Source organism: Manacus vitellinus, unplaced genomic scaffold, assembly GCF_001715985.3.
Source record: "Manacus vitellinus isolate BGI_N305 unplaced genomic scaffold, ASM171598v3 scaffold_62_pilon, whole genome shotgun sequence".
Taxonomy (NCBI): domain Eukaryota; kingdom Metazoa; phylum Chordata; class Aves; order Passeriformes; family Pipridae; genus Manacus; species Manacus vitellinus.
Genome location: NW_021940704.1, coordinates 2448012 through 2469403, shown reverse-complemented (window position 1 = coordinate 2469403; position 21392 = coordinate 2448012). Strand labels below are relative to the sequence as shown.

The 21392-nt window shown below is 45.0% G+C and overlaps 1 protein-coding gene across 2 annotated transcripts; it reads right to left on the bottom strand.

The window, feature by feature from the left end:
- Positions 1 to 7459: 7459 nt before the first annotated feature.
- Positions 7460 to 21392, bottom strand: RLIM (ring finger protein, LIM domain interacting). 2 transcript variants are annotated; one of them, XM_018083303.3, is made up of 4 exons: positions 21275 to 21391; positions 15410 to 15598; positions 14553 to 14636; positions 7460 to 13644 (listed from the first exon to the last, which is right to left on the bottom strand). In XM_018083303.3, the coding sequence occupies exons 1-4, from the start codon at positions 21327 to 21329 to the stop codon at positions 12110 to 12112; spliced, it is 1863 nt and encodes a 620-aa protein (XP_017938792.1). In that variant the 5' UTR covers positions 21330 to 21391; the 3' UTR covers positions 7460 to 12109. The 2 variants fall into 2 exon arrangements, with proteins under 2 accessions (XP_017938792.1, XP_017938794.1); XM_018083305.3 differs by lacking the exon at positions 14553 to 14636 and having other exon boundaries at positions 21275 to 21392.

Here is a 21392-nt window from a genome sequence, read left to right as displayed (position 1 = left end):
TAAGAGCACCGGGGCGGAGGCTTGAATTTTGGCCATTTCGGGTAATTGTTTTTAAAGCAGGACCTCCAAGCTTGCTGCCATCAGCCCTGGTCAGCAGATTCTGATGCCATGCCTCTCTCCAGCTCTGTCACAGCTGGCATTTGCTCCACTGTTGATGGAAAACAGCCTGTCCATGGGTTTTTGGGGTGGGATGCATTGCTTTGCCCTGTGATGTGCTGGTAACGCTCACCCTCACAGTGTCTGTACCCACTAGAAAGACTAAATAAAAGGCTGCAAGCACTGTCAGTAGCTTCGCCATCCCATTTTTTTTTCCACTGTGTTCCTGATTCTGGCTCAGCAGGAGTCATGTGTGGCTCCAGAATTGGTCCTGGGAAGTGCCCAGGCCTGCCGGGCATGCTGGGCAGACCAGCAGAGCCAGTGGTCCGAAAACAATCACTCAATTCAATCCTGAAATCAGATCCTGAAGCCTAAAATTATTCCTCTTTTCTTTTGATTTTTTACATCTGCTTCTTGCAAGTGATTTATATCCCCTAAAAATTTTGTATCTGGAATTGAAGTATTTGAATGTGTGTCTTAAAAGTATGACTGTCCTTTCAAATGTGAATTTCTGATTGTTGGAAGAAAAAAAAATAAATAAAAAGAAAAAACCTACCCCATATTAGCACATTTTTGTAATTAATGTTTTATGAATGTTGTTTAAAAAAATTGTGTAGAATAAACCAGTTTTAAAAAGAAAAGGGGTCCACGCCCATATTTTGCCCGGTCTCCTCTCCCCATGGCCAGCCTTGGGCACTGGTCCCCCATCAGCTTTCTCAGATGCTGCCAACTCTTCAGAGGCACTGGGAAGGCAACAGTTTAACTTGGGAATTACTTTTATTGAGCACCTGATACACCTTGAGGAACGACTGTGCCAAGGTCCTGGTGCCTAACAGGGGAGATGATGTTCCCATGCAATGCTGGAGGGTGAGAGCTGGAGGTGGCATTGGCGGGCAGATCGTCCTTGTCCCACCCAACGCATCAAAAGCTAAAAATAATAAGGAAAGAAAGCCCTGAGAGCATCACCCAGAGGGGTTCAGTTCTCAGGGTGAGCCCTCAGCCACCCAAACAGGTTCCCCTCTGTTCCACTGGGTACAACTTTGGGTCTGGCCCCTTTGGGGGCTGCAGCATCTTTGCTCTGCAGGGGCTCTCACACGGCCACAGCCCCAGGGCTTTAATTAAGCATTATTATTACTTTTATTTCTTCCCTTTGGCGGTGGTTGAGGGGCACTCTGAGGCCTCCCAGGTAGGAGCACTGGGCAGAGAAGAACTAATCATTTTTTGTCAATAAGAGCAGTTATGGGAGCATTGGGAAAGACGGAGGATGATCATCCATGAGCGAGGTTACAGTGGCTGTGTGATGCTGAAAACACAGCTTTTATCAAGGGTTTTACGTTAATGATTTGTTTATGTGAGATACTTTAATTGCCATTAGATAAAAGCTTACACAGGCATTAGTTTTATATAACTCAGGCTCTTTTTTTAATGTGCACCTCAACCCGTTTTCAAGTTGGGGATATTTACTGCAAATAGTGTTTAAAAAAAACCAACAGGAGATAAGAGATAGTAAATACAGATTCAAAGGGAATAAGACTACAGCAATAGCTCCTCTGAAGGACTTGGTGCTGTGCATGCAGGGACAGAGCTGGAGGAGAGGGAATGCTGCATCCCATTCCTGAGAGGGGAAAGCACTGGGCGAATGCTTGGAGCTGCACAGAGCTTCACTCACAGGCAGCACAAAAACCCCCAGCACCAGTGTGATAGCAAAATTATCTTCTTACAACACCTGGAAATTTGGAGGGCAATTAGGAGGGTGCCAAGGTGCATGATAGAAGTGAGTTGTGCATCCATGGGGACACCCAGAGAGGCAGTGGAGGGGACACCCTGCCCTGCTGCTCCCAGCACCCCCAGGAGCATCAGTTCATCACAGTCCATCTCCACAAATTCCATATAAATAAATACAAACATACATGTTCCACAAATTTCACATAAATAAATACAGACATACATATATATTCATACACATATACACACATACATAAATATATATATATATATGTGTCTCCAAGGGTGAGTCTGTGCATGGGCCCATTGGAATCCCCTCTCAACCTGGCAGAGCACAGGGCATGGAGCATCAGTCACCTTCTCCTGCTCTGCCAGGCTGCTGGATCTGTCCCTAATCCATTGAAAAAGTGGGAAAAAAGTACCTTGCATCAGAGCAAAATTGTCAGATTTTTCCATGAAAAGGCTGCAAACAAGAAAAAACCCAATCAAACCAAAACAACAACAAAAAAGGGATGTTTTCGTTAGTGTAACACTGTAGTTCAGTATTTAGTTATCTGTTCATACATTCAAATTGAAATGTCATGGATTAAACCAAGTTAATTATATACAATTGCCGATATTTGCGCTACAAAATGCAAGCATGCTTTATATATTAAATATATATGACAAGTATGTTTTCTATATTAAATATGAGCCACATATCAATGTTTTGTGTTAGTTTAATAGTTTTTAATGAGGTATATTTTTAGACCTATATATGCGAATGGCATCTATCTACCTATATATTGATTTTTTTAAAGCTTATACATATATATACACCCCCAAGTATCTCTATCTATAGATGTGCAGTGTGTACCCGAGCTGCAGGGTGAGGCTGATCCCTGCAAGGGGTCCCTGGGCAGCAGGAGGCAGCGGGGGGGGGGGAGGGGGTGCCGTGCCTTGCCACTCTGCTCCTCTCCCCGCGAGCTCTGGGCTGGGCTTGGTTTTGTTTATTGTCTTCTTCTCCATCTGTTTTCTTTTTGCAGGACTTAAAATCCATCAGAAAAAAAAAAAAAAACAACCAAACAAACAAAAAAAACCAAGCAAAAAACCGTTTGCAAGCGCCTTTGAAGGACTTGAAGGATGCACTGAGGAGTGGCAGTAGTTTAGTTTTTTTAATCATCTCTGCGTCTAAATGCAAATCTTTCCCAGAGCCGTTGCTCGCTGTCGTTATTTAAAGCAATAATTTGGAAAAGATCCCTTCCCAGGTCTGTTCAGCCGCACCCAGCCTCGGCAGGGCTGGGAGGGCACCGAGCCGGGGTGTCGGGGGACCCTCTGCCCCGAGAGGGGGGTCTCCAGAGTCCATGAAGCATCACCGGAGGGGAAAGGAGAACACACAGGGTGGAGCTGGGGCAGCGCTGGGGTGAGCTCGGGATGCGCCGGCTTTCCTTCGGGTGGAGTTGTAGGGGCTTTTCTAAACGCAACAGAGAAACCGCTTCGTACTGGCAGCAGGGCAAAGCAAGGGAGGAAAATTAGAGATGTGCTTAAGATCTAAGGGAAACACGGCACAGGGGAGGGGGAGAGGGGGCAGAGAGAGCAGGGAGGTGTGTTTGGCTGAGACGGGGGGAAGAGAGCCAGCTTCCCGTGCTGGGGACCCCCGGCCCCCGCAATCAGCACCCCCGGGGTGGGGGCAGCCCGAGCCCAATCCCGATGCGGGAACACCAGTCCCTTGGGTTTTGCTCTTGGACCCCGTGCTTTATCCCGGCCGGGGCTCCGGGGCATGGCTGATTTAGCTGTTTTTTCTTTTTTGGCACAAGAGCTGCACTAAACAAGCCTCTCCCAATCGCAGCCCCGCTCCATCCCGCACTGGAAACGCGAGGAGCGTTCGGGGGCTTTTGGGGAGGGTTGTGGAAACAGCCCTGGGGGTGGGGTGCGAGCAGGGCCCCCCATGTTCCCCCCGCAGGCTCCAGCTATTCCATTGTTTTGGCACGCACCTCTTCCGCCTGAGATCGGGATTTGATGGTTGTAAATCTGCTGTCGTCTCATCTGGAGCATCGCTCAGTCCGGGCCAGCCCCGGCGTACGTGGCCGACGCTGCATCGCCCCAGCAGCGCCTGCTGCCCTCCGGCTCGGTCCCCGCCGTCCTGGACTGTGTCCTCGAGCCCCTTATGGACCTGCTCTGCATCCCGACAACCACCAGGATCTCCGTGGGTTTCCTCCCTCCCCATGTATTCTTTTTCCCCCTGTGTTGATGTTTTGCTAGTCCCACTCAGATGAGCACAATCCAAAAGTGTTTTCTTTCTTTACCCTTTAGTTTTCCTTCGGTTTAATTCACAGAATCGACCAGGTTGGAAAAGACCTCTGAGGTCACCCAGTCCAACCCTTGATCCAACCCCGTCGTGGTTCCCAGCCCATGGCACTGATGCCACATCCAGTCTCATCTTAAAAACCTCCAGGGACGGTGAATCCACCCCCTCCCTGGGCAGCCCATTCCAATGTCTAATCACTCTGTAAAAAATTTTTTCCCAATATCCAACCTAAACCTCCCCTGGCACACAGCTGAAGACCCAGCCCTCTTGTCCTACTGCTGCTTCCTGGGAGAAGAGACCAACCCCCACCTGGCTACAACCTCCTATCAGGGAGTTGTAAAGAGTGAGGTCTCCCCCGAGCCTCCTTTTCTCCAGGCTGAGCCCCCCCAGCTCCCTCAGCCTCTCCTCACAGCACTTGTGCTCCAGTCCCTTCCCCAGCCTCGCTGCTCTTCTCTGGACCTGCTCCCAGCCCCTCCATGTCCTTCCTGAGCTGAGAGCCCAGAACTGGACACAGCACTCCAGGGGTGGCCTCACCAGCGCCCAGTCCAGGGCAAGAATCACTGCCCTGCTCCTGCTGCCACACTCTTCCTGAGCCAGGCCAGGATCCATTGGCCCTCTTGGCCACCTGGGCACACTCTGGCTCATGTTCAGCTTCCTGTCAGTTCCCCTTTCTTTCCCTTCCCATGCTCTGTCCTTCATCCCTTCCCATCATTTCCCACCTGCCCCTCGTGGTCATGCCACACGTGCAGGGAGCGTGGACAACCAGCACTGTCAGCAGGGAGTGGCTTTCAGGGCATTTCCCAGCCTCCCCCTCCCACAAGTATTTCAATTTATTTAGGTCCATCTTTACAAATTAACACACGATCATCTCAAAGGTGCCAGCAGCAAAGACTGAGTCATTTCCAAGTTTATTTAGGAATTATTTAGTTGAGGTAGAAGTCAGCAGTACCCACAGAGGTTAATCTTCCCCTGCATCTCTTCCGGCCCTTCAGCTGCCTGGTGAGCAGCGAGTGATGCTCAGGGCAGGCACACAGTGGTCCCACCTCCATTCCACCAATCCCTGCTCTGGAGAGGAACCCTGTGGGCTCCTGAAATGAAGCTATTTCAAGAGCTTTCAGCCCTAAATTCCCCTCCAAACTCACCAGCCAGCCTGCGGCAAGGTCTGGCTCTGCAGGCACAGGACAAACCGTGGGGTTTGGGTCTGGGCAGCTGCCAGGGCTGTTTCACTGCTGTAAAAGGGACGACTAGAGCAGGTATTAAAGCCAAGAAACCAATCCTGGCACTTTGTGCTTCATGGCATTTTCCACAGGACCCACCACAACAAGCAAAGTTGCTGCTCCAGAGCAAAAACACATCGGTCTCAAACTTTCAACCCGGAGAAATCACATTCTGCAAAAGCATCCCAAAAAGTCAAACCAGTGAAACAAATCTTTGCTGGACACCAGGAGCCCAGCCAGTTCCTCTCCTGGCTCTGCTGGTGTCACAGAGAATGTGCCACAGCCCAGCTCTCCCCATACCATCACAAGGGTGCCACCTCATAAGCTTTTCCCTTGGAATCCCAGGCCCCTGCTGGCATAGGGTGCCAGAACTTAAGAAATCCTCACAAATCTGGGACGACTCCTGTTTGATGAAGTAATCATTGTTGAGGGGACCTGATGCCTGGATTTTCACATGCTTGGCTTAGCAGGGGATTTATTCAGGGGAACAGTTGGAGCATGTGGCAGCAGCATCTCATTAGTGTCACGGACAATGCCCCGCCAGTTTAAGTCTAAAAAGTGGGTTTAGTTTTCCCTATATAACTTTATTGCAAGGATTTATGAAGCCACAACACAGCTGAGTTTAGATTCTTTATATTAAAAGTCCCAAAACAGGTTCAATCACACTTGAAACAGCTGGGAAAGAAAGGGAGGAGCAGCTGGTCTGTGCTTTTCTCCCTGCATCTCTCTATCCAAACACTCCGTCCCATGAGGAGCAGTCAGAAAAGGGAAGAAGTATCCCAGTGGATGACTATTCCTGTCCCCCCATCGCTCTGGGAAGCACAGGGTCACCAAATACAACCTTTCTCCTCCCACTCAGCAGCAGGGCCAGCAAAGCAGCAAAACCCATTCTCCTGTGAAGGTCTGGATCTGCCATGGAAATATATTCTGAAGGGAGGAGTAAGGCAACGTAAAAGGTTACAGGGTTTAAGCACCAAGAAGGAGGAACAAGGTTATATAAAGTTTTACAGGTCAGGACAAAGACCTCGAATATGTTAAAGAAAATAAACAGAGGGATGAAGTCAGACACACATGTGCCAAGGCTGGTTTGTGCTCTTTAAGCAATCTGGGGGTTGATCGGCAGCTTTTAAGGAACAAATACAGGGTTACCCAAACCAAAGGAACTCCTACAGGCAGATGAGGGGCTGGAAACAGTGACCAGGTAAAGAGCTTCTGAAACATGAGTGTGGGAGTCACTTCAGGAATAAAGTCCCTGAAATCGAAACTAACACCTGTGCTAAGAGCCAGTTTCAGACTGAACACTTGCAGAGCAAGAAGCACATGGGAATGGGGGAAAAAAACCCTTATCCAAGAGCTGTCCCTGCAGAAAGTGAAGCTGGAGCAGAATCCTGAGTCAGTGCATCCCTGGAGCAGCCCACGACCTTCATCCTTGTCTGAAAAGAGCATCGCTCGCAGTGCTGAGGAGCCCCAGCTCAGTTGTGACTCTGTACCCGCTGCCACGGTAGCAAATCACCCATTTTCAAGCACCACAACACCTTCCTACCCCTTCTTTTTCTCGGTGCCATCTCCTCTCTTGGGGAGCGGCTCCCACTTCCTACCCGGGGAGTGGAGCCGAGGTGAGGGAAGCGCGGGTAATAAACCCGGCTTCCCACGCCCTGCAAAATTTCCTGCCCACTCAAGTAAGTATTTGCACGTACCTCAGCTACTAATTTTAGGATGAAGCTTTTCGCCACATGCGGGAGACTCTCCTGGAAGCTGCTGAGTGGATTTGCATGGAGGCTCAGCCCTGAGAGCCCTGAGCAAGGGGCCCTGGTTCTGATGGAAACCTGCGCAAGGCACAGCTACTCCAGGAGAGACAACTTGCAGAGGCTGCTTTGGTATCCCACAACATCCACTGACAGATTTACAGAAGTCTGGGACACAGTAAGATTTATTGCTTCAGTTTTATGTACTAAGAAGCAATAAATTCTTCTGAGAAGTTAACTCTGTATCATTCCAGCTCTTCACTTTCTGCCCAGCTTCAAGGGAAATGGTGTATGGAGGAAATAAATTCCTACCACATCCACCACCACCCTTTACTCCAGTGCATTTCCACCATAAGAATAAGCCCAAGGAGTGATGATCCAGCACAAAATGAACACTTCATGCACTTTATTGAGTCTATTTAAATTTGCATTATGACATCTTACATAAGGAACAAACTCCTCCTGAGTGTTTGCTGGCAAACCTGGTCAAACTGTGTCCAACGACCTCAAAGTATCAGTTTGTATTAAACAAGTCCAGTATAAACAGATGTAAAAAACAAACCAAACCAAAATAAAACAACAACACCTCCCTGCCCCCAAACTGTTACATTCACAGTGGAATTTAGGGCTTCCCAACCAACGGCTTTACTAGCAGAGAGTGAAATTCAGGAAGGGGGCTCAAGTACTTTAGCTTAAGGGAACAAACCCAGATAAAATAAATCAAACCAAATTCAATGGTATGTTTTCTCATAAGAAGGAAAAATAAAGACGCAGCATATCATAGGGGTTGGGAAGCCCTGGTGTAACAGACGCAAACCTCCTTTTTAACGCAACACAACTTATTTGTACTTCGGGTATGTTACCATTGATTCTGTCTCTTCGCCCTCCTGCTTCCCTCCCTCATCCAGGGTAAACAAAAAGCCCAGTGTACACAAGGGCTGGAAATATTTCTGAAGTAGTAATAAATTCCCTCAACGTGGCTCCAAGCCAACCCTCATCCAAAGCTCCTCCTCCTGGGAGAAGGCAGCAGAGCACGCAGACATTTCCACAAGGACTGGGCTCCTCATCAGCTCCTCACTGCTCAGAGACCCTCACTCAGCACACGAGCCCCGCAGTAGGAGTGAGAAAACCAGGACACCAGTTCCATGGACATGCACACTCCTGTCAAGGATCTCAAATTAAGGACAAGACGGTGGCTAAGCCGAAGGGATGGAGGTTTGTATTGCAGTGTGACAGTGAAGTTCAGAACCCCCCTCCTGGCACTGCTCAAAGCTGGTGCTCAGCCTTACCTGGTCTGTTCTCATGCTCACATTATCCCCTCATTACTAGGAGCCCACTGGGTCGTGTAGGCAACTGTTTATCCTGCAGATGCACCAGGGAAAGGGGCCTTTGGATTCCCACATTTGCATAAGCCAGACAAGTGCCCGGAAACTGGGATGACAGTCGTTAAGGTCCATTGTGCCAACTCTGGTGGGAAATCCCTTGTCTGCAAGTCCACACAATGGACAATTATGGCTCCCTCAGACCCGAGTGGTGTCACATCCCGCAGCTGCTGGGCCTGCACACCAGCACTTCCTAGAAAGGGCCTTTAAAACGCACCCAGTGAATTCCAGGCATGTGGCACCCACTGTAATCAAATCATTTCTAAAACAACTCAATTAACAGCCCCCAAGTTCTTCGCAAAAAAACCCAGCTTGTCAAAGAAACAAAAAAGTGCACCTGAAAGGGAAATCCAGCCAACACCAGGAATCTGAAGGGTGATCCCTTCAGTCTTTTAATGGATAAAACCCCGATTAAAAAAAAACAAAGGGAGCACCGACAACTGTGTCGGTTCAAAATCCAAGTTAAACTATCAAATGAAATAAAAAGTACTGTGTGTTCTTGTAGGGTTTGGCCTTGCAACTGCTGTAACTGCTGTGGGAACAGGTCTGTCCTGTCAGAAAAGAATGAAGCTCAGGCACCAGATATTCCCAGTAGGAGCTTAGATGTTTGGAAAAAACGAAACATGGTAACTTACTGAGTTGGGCAATGACAAGGAGAATCCTCCAAAACTAAAAACCTGCTGATCCTGCAGGGAATTACGCTGGTGCTGAAGGCAGGCAAGGAGATCCCACACGGTGGCACTGTGACCTTGCGCTGGTGCACAAGGCTCTGCCTCTCCAAACCCATCCTTTCTGTCCAACCAGGCCCCGAACATGACAAAACTCACCATTTTAACCCTTCATACAGCTACAGGCACAAGCAAAGCTGGCGTGCCCCTGCTGGAACACCAAGAAAACTGTAGGAAGCACTAAATACTGATTCTCACTATCAAAATATTTAATAAACTGTAAATTAGGCTAATTGTCAACCTTACTGAAGTCCTTACTATTTTGTAAGCAACTGAAATGTTAATATTGGCTTTTCTTAAATCCAATCTAAATTTAGGTAAATAGAAACTTAATTACCAGAGGCTACCAGACAACTTGGTTAGATAAAGAAGTCCCTGCTGCATCAATTTAATTTCTGCTCACTCCTCCAGATAATGAGCACTCAGCCCCTTCAGCACACTCAGCGTTGGAAAAAACAAGAGGAAACACTGAGAACACTCAAGGTCTCCCGAACTGAGATTAAATTATTTGTTCTTAGTACCACTTGGGAAACCTCCAAGATTTCATTAGTTGCTCTTGTTACAGAAAGATAAAATGGTAAGGCACTGCACTCTAAACTGTAACAGAACTGGAAGGGTGGCTCTACCAACATGTTACTGGAAACTCAAACCACAGCCGTGTTTCACGTGGATTTGGGCCAGTGGGCTCCCTTCTTTGTGGTCACCAGCTCTAGTCTCAGAGGTGTCCACCCAGCTTTCAACACCTAGCACGGTACTCACGTAGAGAGGGGGCTTTTTCCTTCTAATTCTACTCTCTGGTAAGTCAGCAAAGCTACTGGAAACTGCAACTGAGAATGTTTGCTGTGGGAATGCTACAGGAAGAAATTCAGAAGTGTTATTTCGCTGAGGAAATTTTGGCATAGAGAACCCAGCACCTGAAATCAACAGCCAACTTTGATTTTACAGGTATGTGTGTCCAAGGGAAAAAAATCAAAAGCAGGAGCTGATTTATTCTTCTGCTCCCAAAGAACACTCACATGGCGTGTCCCACCAGGAGGAAAGAGAGCTCAGTAGCCACTCAGGATTTCCCACTAAAGCAAACACCACAAAGCACACATGTAGAAAATAACTGGAATTTTGGGATGTTGTGGAATCCTTAACTAGCTGATGAGATGTTAAAATGGGTTAGAGCAGCGATTATAGTTTATGCAACCACCACTTTAAAACACCAAAAATGTGTTTTCACTCGGAGAAAAGGAACGGGCCAGCTTTGGTTTTGTCCTCTGGGGAACACACGTTTCCCACAGGGTAAGAGCAGTTCATATCCCTTCAGAACTACTACCCTAGAGTCAAAATTCATAAAAATCACTTTCCCTCTGCATACATAAGCCAGGGAAAAAAAATCCTTAGGGAACAAAACAAAGAAAGAGTCACTGGGGGTGAAGGATGTTTCCCCCCACCCACACACTGATGAGAGTTGAGGTACATCCTCCAATTCTTAATTGCAACGTCACGTACATGATTTTAAAGGTAAATTCAATTCATTTTCACCCCTCCATCAGAAGTATAAAGATCTTATTGAAGTTTTTTTATTGTTATCCCTAGAATTTGCCACACATTTAAGTTTACTCATCATCGATTATACTTTTCAAATTTAACCTAATCCTCTAATAATGTTTTCCTTAATACTTGAGTTATTTCCCTGTGCCTCCTGAGTCACAGGCTACCACCACTGGATATATCAGCATGACCACTCAACACATCCAGAGATTACCAATCCAGTTGATGGAGAAGAAAAATAAACAACCTGCCAATACGTGTCTGCTGAAGTTACAGAGTTGCCTCAAAAACTGAGAGTAAATGCTGATAGAAAAATTGGACATAAACCTCATTGAGTGAACTGGCATAAACCAGTTTGTATCATTATATATTTGCAACCATACGAAGAAATAACCAGCCATTAGAACAGTTTCTAATTTTTATCATCTTTTTTTCAGTGGCATTACTGAGCCAAAACACTGCAATTATAACATTTAATTTCTGGTTTTTTAATGCAGTTAAATGTCTAATCCACCTGGCTTTATGTTACAGTAGCTGTTCACATAAATAGTACAGATATGCACTGCTCTTGACAGGCACACAGTCACAAAAGCAGCTCACTCGTGTTCAGTTTGCTCTCTGTGTGGTGGGGGCTGTATGAAAAGCATTCTTGATTTCTAAGCATGGTACAGTTTTAATTCTTAATGCATTAGTACAACAGTGCATTGGAAAAGTACTGAGCTTCTACAAAAAAGCTTTACAATTTTAAAACAGATTTGTTTTCTTTATTTAAACAAGCATAGGCAATTCTTATATTTCCACAACAAGATAAATATCCCAATTAAGCTAACAGCTCATCCTACAGCGTGCCATAGTGATGGGGAAAGGACTAATATTAGTGTTATTTACAGACATGTCCAATATTAACCCAGGAGGAAAATTAAAAGTACGTTTAAGTGTGCAATTAAATTCATATTATTTTTTTCAGATAGTTGGATTTCTTGCAAAAATTCCCCTACGACTCATGGACATTGAGCTGGGCTGACTTCTCAAAGAACTCCTCATAAGCACGATCTTGAGGACAAACTGTTTATTGAACTGGGATGGTAGGGGTTGGGTAGGGGGAAAGAAACATAATACTCTTCACAAAGAAAAAAATATTTTTAAATGGGTAGACATCTTTGGACAAGTGAAATTTAACACCCAAACTGACTATAACTCGAAAAACCTAATTAAAGAAATTTTCCAATTTCTGAAGCTTGAATCCAGAGAAAAAAGTTTTAATGAGGGAAGATTCACTCCAAGTCATTACTATACACTGAGGTACCACTCAAAAAGTGGCCATAAAGGAAGTGACTTCTTTGCCCATCACTATCACACCAGCTGCTTGGCCATTGATTCAGTGTGTCCTTTAGACAACACTCTCCCTGTTACCAGAAGCTAAGACTGCTCTGCGACAAATGGGACAAGTGGAATTCTCCGATAACCAGCGATCGATGCAGTGGACATGATACTCGTGGGAACAAGGCAGCTTCCGGAGCTTGTTGCCTTCCGTGTACTCCGTGATACACACACTACAGGTTTTCAGAGCATCGCTCTCACCGAAATTCCTCATGGCTAGGTTGTCAATCTGCTCTTTGGTGAGTCCTCTTGGTTGGTCATCATCATCTTCGTTTAGGAGGAAAAACTGTGCAAGGCTAAGGAATGGTAGAGAACCACTTTCTTCAAATGTGACCGATCCCCTTGTATTCCGGCCTTCCCTTCTGGCCCCAGATGTTGAACTCGCTTCATGGCCCCCTTCATACACCTCCCCTGAGCTAACATCTGCATTCTCATTGCCTGAGGTCCCCCCAGCTCTGTTCTGCGGCTCAGAGGTCTCCACGTTGGGGCTGGGGGCAGGCGTGCTAGGATCTGCATCGCTATCACTGTACATAAAGTAACTGAGCTCCCCGAAGCCTGTCATTATCTGCCTCAGCATGGTCTGAATGGCAACAGATGTGGTCTCACTCAGGCCTGTGTTTAAGATCCTACGGATGGGAATCCTAATGGTGCTGACGTAAGTTCTCACCCCAGCCCGCTCCGAGCGGGAGAACGTGCGCCTGAAGCCGCCGCGCTCGCTCTCGTAGGTGACCGTGTTGTTGGGGGTCTGGGAGCGGGACCGTGTCCTGTTGGCGATGCTGTCCCTCTGCCGGTACTCCCCCGGCCGCACTCTTCTCACCTGCAGGTCAAGCACTATGGTAGGAGGCCTCTGCCCGGCAGCTGCGGACTCGCCGGTGCCGTTCGTTTCTGAAGAGCCTGCTGCCTGAGGAGCAGGTCTTGTTTCAGGGGGGGAAAACAGAACTGCATTTTCGCTTGGCACCTCAGTCCCCACCGTGTGCTGCCTTAAGGTCACGTGCTGCCTAGTTCTAGAGCTGCCCTCAGCCTCATGCGCTGAGGAGTGGTCAAGCGTTTGAGATGACGGGTTGTGGTGAGGCCTGCGAGGAGCCTCGCTCACTGGATTAATAGGCGACCTACTTCTATCAGTCCTAGCTCGCGTTCTCCGCTGCTCTGGACTCCTACTTCTGGCTCTCCTCTGCCCTCTAGGAGGGGAAGCCTCCTCAGCCGTTACCTCCTCTGAAGTGCTCCTTTCTGATCCAGGCTGCCTTACAGATGGTGATTCAGACCTTGGAATTTCAGAGTCACTTTGGCTGTTTTCCAAATCCTCCCCACTGGAAGGCTCTACAGATGGCTCGTTCTCAGTTTCTGGATTTGTGTTCCCATTGTTACGGTTGACATTTATTTCCAAACTGAATCTGAAGTCACCACTATTGGGGTTAGTCCGGCTCACTGCTCTCCAGGACTGGTTTCCTCGCTGCCCACTCCGTGTTGTATTTCCAGTCTGTCGAACTGAATTAAGCCAGTCTATTATAGAATCTCCATTTGAAACATCTTCTGCGGACTCTGCACCTGTGAAAAAGACAGGGAACTACCAAAATTAGAGTACTGAGCTAATTTTGGAGTGATCTTTTCCAAGAACATAATTGCTTAGTTTAACAAGTGACAATTCAGAAGTGCTGAATCCTACCAAGTGCTGCTGTGGTGTCACACACAGCGTGACAATTCCCAAGTGCCAGAGCTCTTCTAGGGGAGCAGAAGTGGACGCTGTTCTAATGTGGACAGATAGGCTGCAGCCATCACTGAGCAAACAAGTCATCAGAATAACACATACTGTTTACTGTAAGATAATGGAAAGACACCTCCGGTGTCATAACACATCAATATTCTGTGTTTTCCTTTCCAAACAATTAAGTGTTCTATTGACCATTAAACAGAGAACTAAGTTTGTCCTGAGCCTTCACGCGAAGAGTTTTATGGCAAATCTGTCTCGCTGAAGAATGAACCCCAGTGGTCAGCTCCGAGCATCCTCCACCAATCTCTACAGAAGGGTGATAACAAAAGAAATACAGCACCTTCGGAAGCGGAGAATGGCGAATTAAAGAAGAGGGATTGCCAAAAAGCATCCCAGAAGGAAGCAGAGAGGAAGGCAATCTTAAAAAAAAAAAAAAGACAAAAAACCAAACCAAACAAAAAAACCCCACCAAAACCAAAAAAAAACCAAACCAAAACAAACAAAAAAAAAAAAAAAAAGAGAGAAACAAACCCAAGTGAAACTACCTTGATACAAGTAACAGACATGTTATGAATGAAATCTGTCCCAAACTGACCTCTGCAGCAGGTATCACACATAAGGAGCACTGAGTTTTGAAACAAAGCTCACCTTCCACCTGCCTAGGCTTAACTTGTTCCACTCCCGCACTCAAGTTAAGGTCCGTACGGGTGCTAAAGGTAAGAGTTTGCACAAACACTGTATATACCTCTATTCTCATCACTGTTTTGCTGTGGTGGACCTTCTTTAACTTGGTGTAGCCTTCTCAGCAACTCTTCTTCAGTAATTTCACCTTAGAAAATAAGCAAAAATTTCCAAAAATATTTCCAGATCATATATGTATGGCAAGCATTATCAAAAGCTTCTCGAGAAGGTACAAGCCACTGCTTGTCTTTTGTCTAATTAAACCCTGCCATAATGACACTGCTGAATAGCTTGCTAAGGGGAAGCTCAGACACTTTAGCACTGTTGTCCCAAGTAAATTTTGCTGAAGCTGAGATATCCAACAGCTCCATCCTATTCTCTGGTTCTGTAACCTCTACAACTTAGCAGCAATTTTTGTCATCCTATTTGTCACCCGTTAAATGGTTGTCCAGAGTAAAATATGCAAGGTAACACTTTCACAAGCATGAAAAAAGGTTTAAATTAGTTGAAATCCTATAGAGTCAATTGAAAGTAGTAAGTTGATTGAGAACTGAAATCAAAATGCCTATGCAGAATCTCTCACCAGACTACCTACCCTAGTTACAAATTCAACCTCACCAGCAGAAAATCTGCACACAGATGCTTAAGGGAGATTTTTTTCCATCTTAGGGTCCATAACTGGAACTGGGTCAAACCTGGGTATTCTTGCCAACTTGTGTAAACACTAGACTTTTGTAACTACCCCTCCACTAGTCAGGGAGCCACTCAAATTTGAGTATGCACAAATTAGCAAGAAGCTACTTCCTCCCACGGAACACAACCGCAGCACACAAACTAAACGGGTGAAACAGTTTCAGGAGAACAGGAAAGGGCACAAATTGCCTACAAGCAATTCTAGTAGGATGCACAAGTATTACCCACCTGGTGTTCCTAGCAAATTGTTATCTCTCATAAGCCTGTAGTCCTCTTCACTCAGGTTGTTCACAAACTGATAGAAAGCTTCTTCTCGATCTAACCGGTCCAGCTGACTCTGCCGTTGTGCTTCTGACTGATCAATATTTCCTTTATCACTAGAATCTGAGCTTTCCATCTTGACGAGTGGGAGAGTACCTAAAAAAGGAGAAAACAAACCCTTCACTGAGTGCAGTGAAGCAGGGCATGACATTCAGGCATGTTTACAATGTAGAACAGAGCACGGGTTAAAGCAGTTTGCTAATGAAGCCTCAGTTAAGATCAGGTGCCACAACAACAGATCAAAACCAAAGCCCTTCTCAAAGCATGAACCTCTTCAAGAAGTACAAACAAAACTGATGCCCATCATGACCAAATACTCAACCAAGCAGCAGGTATGAACACAGAGCATATCATCTGCCAAAGCCTTGGTCCACCTTTATGTTCACAGAGTTGACCAGGTGTCCACAGTTATCTGCTTTTTGGCATAAAATATCCCTAATACCACAACTGCCTCCCCAAGCAGCCTTACAGTGGTGTAGTACAAGGCATAAGCCATCCCTGATCGCGCTCTCTGACTCTAAAAGATGTTCATTGCTTTTCCCTGCCTGCTGCAAGAAACAGCCTCTTCACCATCCAAGTGCATTTAACAGAGTGAAGGGATATGAAGAACTCAAATAGCATCTTCTGATGCTATGGGACACTACATGCACAAAAAAAGAAAAGGTTTTTGTTTCCACAAACAAGGAAAAAGGTTTGTAAAATCAATTTTAGTGTTTTACATCAAGAGGAGAACTTCCTTTCAAGTTTCAGCATTTACTGAATTACTGATGTTGACAATCAAAATTTCCAAGATAAACCCCCAGCACATACCAGGTGTACATCTGCTTTCAAGAACTGTCTTTTATGTTGCATATTTTTAAATATAATCTACTCATATTGTTTTTCATTTGGATGAAATATTTGACAGTCTCTCTTTCAAAGAAAATTATTGATGAATTCTGTGTCTATATCTGATAAATATTATAATGAAATACATGCAAATGCAGGAGACATTCTGGCACTGGCCATGCAAATATGTCAAATGAAGATAAAATAACTAGTTTCCTTGATCACTGTGCCTCGCTATTCACAGCATCAAGAATTTTCCTGCACAACTGGTAGAATCTAGTTACCCAGAGAGGTGATTAGCAAGCTAATCCTCTGCATGCTGAAAAGCTCTGCAGTAACATTCCCCATCAGAAAACATTCCTTTCATTTAAACCATACTTCATGTGACATGAAAATATTGGAAGAATAAAGCTTTTCTGCTTCTCACTGGAAAATTTCCAACACTTAGACATCTGTCTAGTGGAAAAAGCATCTTTTTTTTGGTTTGTCAGCACAGCTGTCAAGTCAAGACTGCCCACAGTTTACATTAGTGCTCCTCCACAGAAGAGCAGCACTACATGATCTCCATGGGCACTGCTTCAGCTGCTACAGTGAAAATTAAAGGGCATGACGACCCCAGTGTGGAACACTAGAAAAATTCCACAGGATAGGACATCATATTATTGCAGACTTGTAAATTAGGAAATTGCTGCTCTGACCCTCCTTGTCTTGAGTTAGAACTTGGTTTTAGGTTAGTGTATTAACTTGTTGCCACTCGGGACTACTAGTTCTGTAAAGTTCTGCCATTTTACCAAAGCAGTTACGCCTTATTTACCAGGAATCAGCAGCAACCACAAGGTGACCCCTGTGCCAACTGGAAGTCATCAGCTTCCTTTGCATTTCTGACTCTCTGGTGCAATGCAAAGATTGCCTATCTGCAGCCCTGCCTGTGATGTGCTGTCAGACACCGATCGATGGCCCCATTCCCAGGGAACGTTGAGCAATGGTTTCAAGAGGCACGTTCTGCCCTGACTGGGCTCAGTGAGGAAATCTGTGTGCCCTCCACATGCCAGGCACGTATTGCCAACGAGAACAGAGCTTGCTTCAAAGTCAATCAACTTCTCACAAGCTTCCTGGAGCAGAATTAGGGCTCCAAGTTACATCACTTGAAGACGTTCTAGAGAAGATCCCAGAAATAAAGACAGCCGATTTTAAAAGTAACATCTGAATAAAAGCCTCGAGTAGAATGAAGGACTTGCATCCAAAATAAAGCCTTGAAAGATGCATTAGTTCTCTGGGAATACACATCAAAACTCTAACCACTACTCCCTTTTTTAGGATAACAACGAAGCAAAGTCAACAATAAGATTAAGAAAATAAAGGAATGCAGTAAGATGCTGAGGGACAGGAGCAACATGAAGTTTTGTAAAATATTCTACCCCAAATGACTGCCAGCTTGGGATTTACTGACTGCAAAACACACAGAATGTCTCCATAAAGCTGGCAATATTAATATCTTTGTAAGCATTAGACTAATTCTACAACAGCTTTTAAAAAAGAAAATCTCACTATGCATACAAAGCATGACCTTGGTTTACTGCTTATGCTTTGAAATTTCCCTTTTATCTAAAAATTCCAGGGCTTGCAGGTACCTTGGTTTTATAATGCCCATTGGATTCAAAGGCATTTGCCTACTCCATTTCAGAGAAAAAGGGGCACCATCCTTGGTCAGGGAAAAAGGGAGAGTCCAAATAAGTCAAGTGTGGGGGGGAAAGAATGTAATCTCTTCTTTATCAACAGTCTGATGTACAGTTCAATAGGTGATTCTTTACGAAATGCTCAGAACAAGTAATTTCCAGGTTTGCTCCTCTCTTCTCCTCCATCATCTCTTACCTTCCCTCCTAAACCATAAAATCAGCTAATAGGAAGACTTAAAAGATTTTATTGCCTCAGAAGTGGATCTTGAATGAAGAATTTAATTTACATTAGGACTATTTCTACTACTGAGAGACTCACTCTATTTTCCTGTCTCAAGCTACTGTAACAGATGACACCAGTCTCAGTCTCACTATCCTTGAAATGCTGTGAATCTATATGGGATGTTTACACTGATGGAAATACAGATGGCTCATAAATGCACAGCAACACATTGTCCCTGCCTTACTGCTGACAGCAAATGGGATGATACTCTTCAAATCAGAGCTCTGATATTAAAACCAGCAAATGAAAACCAGGATTTCTCCCCCAAGGCTTCTGCTACTTTCTCTCTTCCCTGTCCACTCTGCCCTTTGTCCACATTGTGCAATTTAAGCCTCAGCTCCCACTGAGAGCAGCCCAGCAGCTCTGCTGCAGAGCTCCATTACCAGGCTGAACTCACTAGAAGGTTTACACCTCAGCACGGCTCCGCAGGGCCCATCTGACTGTCCTGCAGGATTTCCATGCTGGGAGTTATGACTCCTATCGTGGCACACAGCAGAAGTAACCTGAAAATCTCTCCCTCCCTCAGAATTCTGCTCTCAGCTCACACATTAAGACTGGCTTGAGAAAGCTGACTCCAGTAACACAGGGAAACTTGAGGAGGGAAACCCAACAGGTGTCCTACACAACAAAATAACCAGCATTTGATTATCTAATAAGCAGGTAGGCTTCAACTATTCCTCTTTCTTCCAGTGGTTTAGTTCACCTCAAAGCAAGACTCTGTTCTTATTCAAGCTAAAGGATTCAGAATTTCCTTCTTTAGTGTCCTTCCTTGTCAGCACTGAGTTGACAAAGGGTGGGGAAGGTCACAGCTATGAGCAGAAAGTTCAGACCTTCTGGTTATTGCCAACTTCAGCTGAGACACCCAGCAATGACAACCTCTTTATGGGAAAGTGGAGGGGATGATCACCTAAAGGTTGCACAAAGCCAGAGAATTACTACCAGAATAAAAAATTTTCTCCTTAAAAAAAAAAAGGAAACATTCTTCAGCAGCTGAATATCCAGACACAGTAACTACAGTGAATTCTTAACTGGTGTTCCCATCCTTCCACAAGTCAGCAAAGTATCTTCCCTGCAGTTCCCCTCAACAGCCTCAGAGACTTCAGAGCACAAATGACTGGCTGTCTCTCCACTGCTGCTCCAGACTGCAGTAAGCCCACAAAAACTATTGTTTGTTACATTCTTTTATTCAAGAGGAAGTAATACTATGCTTTTTTGGAAAGAATTTTAGAGTACTAGATATTCCCTCAATAATGCAAAGTTATCATTCTCACAGTATAAGAAATATGTTTTCTCTTATGCTAAGTTGTGTGGAAACTAAATCCAGTCAGGAATGTACTACTGCTCAAAATCCAGAGCTCACAACCTAGTGGGACAGCAAACTGGAATAACATACTTGTGTTATCCATTTATCTTCAACAATAACAACACAGTGTATTGACTGTGGATTACAGAATTCTTCCCAGAAAAGGCACTAATGAACATAAGGCATTGTAATAAATCACTAGTCCTTCCACCTTCAAAAATGTGTGGTATCTCCTGACATGAGTTAACTGTAAACACCAAGACAATACCCTAGCCTGCATTTCTGCTTTTTTTTTAATTTAAAAGAAATTCCATAAAACATTAAAACTCTCATTAAACCAACTAGGCAAAACTTAGAAGATCTGACCAATTCAGAAATCACTCATTAGCAGGGTTAAATGAAAAAGCAATACCTTAAAGCTATAATCTTCATTAGATTTAGGGGGCAAGTCTCAAGTTTTAACAGGACAAGGCATGGAATTAGTTAAACTGCAGACACAAGTCAGCTGCTCAGGAGAGCTGTGTAACAAGAACTTCCTCCAGAACTCCCCCCCCCACCCCCCCGTAGGTGTTACCAGTATTTCAACCTGACACGAGACTGTGTCATGCCCTGTATGGCAGGAATGTTTCCTGAGTTCCCTCACGTCCCAGCAGCACAGTTAATTCCTTTGTATACACAAAAGAGAGGATGGCAATGGGAGTGTTTCATAGATGTCCTTAGCATAAGGCCAACTTCCCATTTATGATTCATAACCTCATCTTAATTAGGTCCTTCAACCAGTTGAGCACCTTGCTTGCTTCCAGTCTGCACAAATTATCCAGCCCTTGGACTAAAAGAAGTGACTCAGTAGCGGAAGCCAGAAATACGTATTTTTCGGTTTGGGCTGTTACAAACTATTTTTGCCCTGCCCTGCTCTCAGTGAACAAACCTCAGAGACATGTCAGCTCCTTACAAGCCCAGCACAGCTGCCTGTCCAAGCGCCTTCCATGAACTCTGACTCCAGCAGCTCCAACGTGCCATCCCGTTTGGCAGGACCAGCACTGCCTCCGATTCCATGGCTCAAATGACACAGGAACAGCCGCCAGAACAGGCAGTTCTCTTACACAGAGTTCTTCACACGAGCACAACAGACCCAACCTCATGTGCAATATTCAAGCAATCCACCCCATCTCCCAAGTACTACATTTTCCTAGAAGGATTAAAACTAGAAAAATAGTTTCCATGCCAGTCAGTATCCTATTTCTCAATACTCAAAACTAGCAAGGAAGTAAGACATAACAGAAACTACATTTTCATCTTACATATTTCATCATTCGAGTCTGCAAGCTCAAAAGCAAAAGCAAAAACTGTCAGTGAATTCCATCATTAAAGGAAGAAGATCCCAGAAGACAGTGAAGTGAAAGTCATCTCTCTGCATTATACACAGAGCTTGGTCATGTCAAGGTTGTTTGGGTTTTTTTTCTTTTTGTGCAGGTGCACAAGTTCTCTTTTGTGATCACAGCAAAGGCTTTGGTGCCACAGGTCCAATCTGCTCATCCACAGTAAAAAGTAACAAAATTCCCTAGTTTTCAAAGTTGCATCATGAATTTTGGACATATTTTTTTCCCTTGATGTTGTTACTTCCTATTTCCACTCTGATGAACAATAGATTGAGGTTCTTACTAGACTTCTACTAAACTTACCACAAATTTCAAACTCCAGAACTCCCTGTGTCCTCTTTGACTCAAAAACTATCATGGAACATGCACCACTTTTGGGGAGCTGGAAGATAATTTTATCTTCTATTGAAGTGTTCTGTGT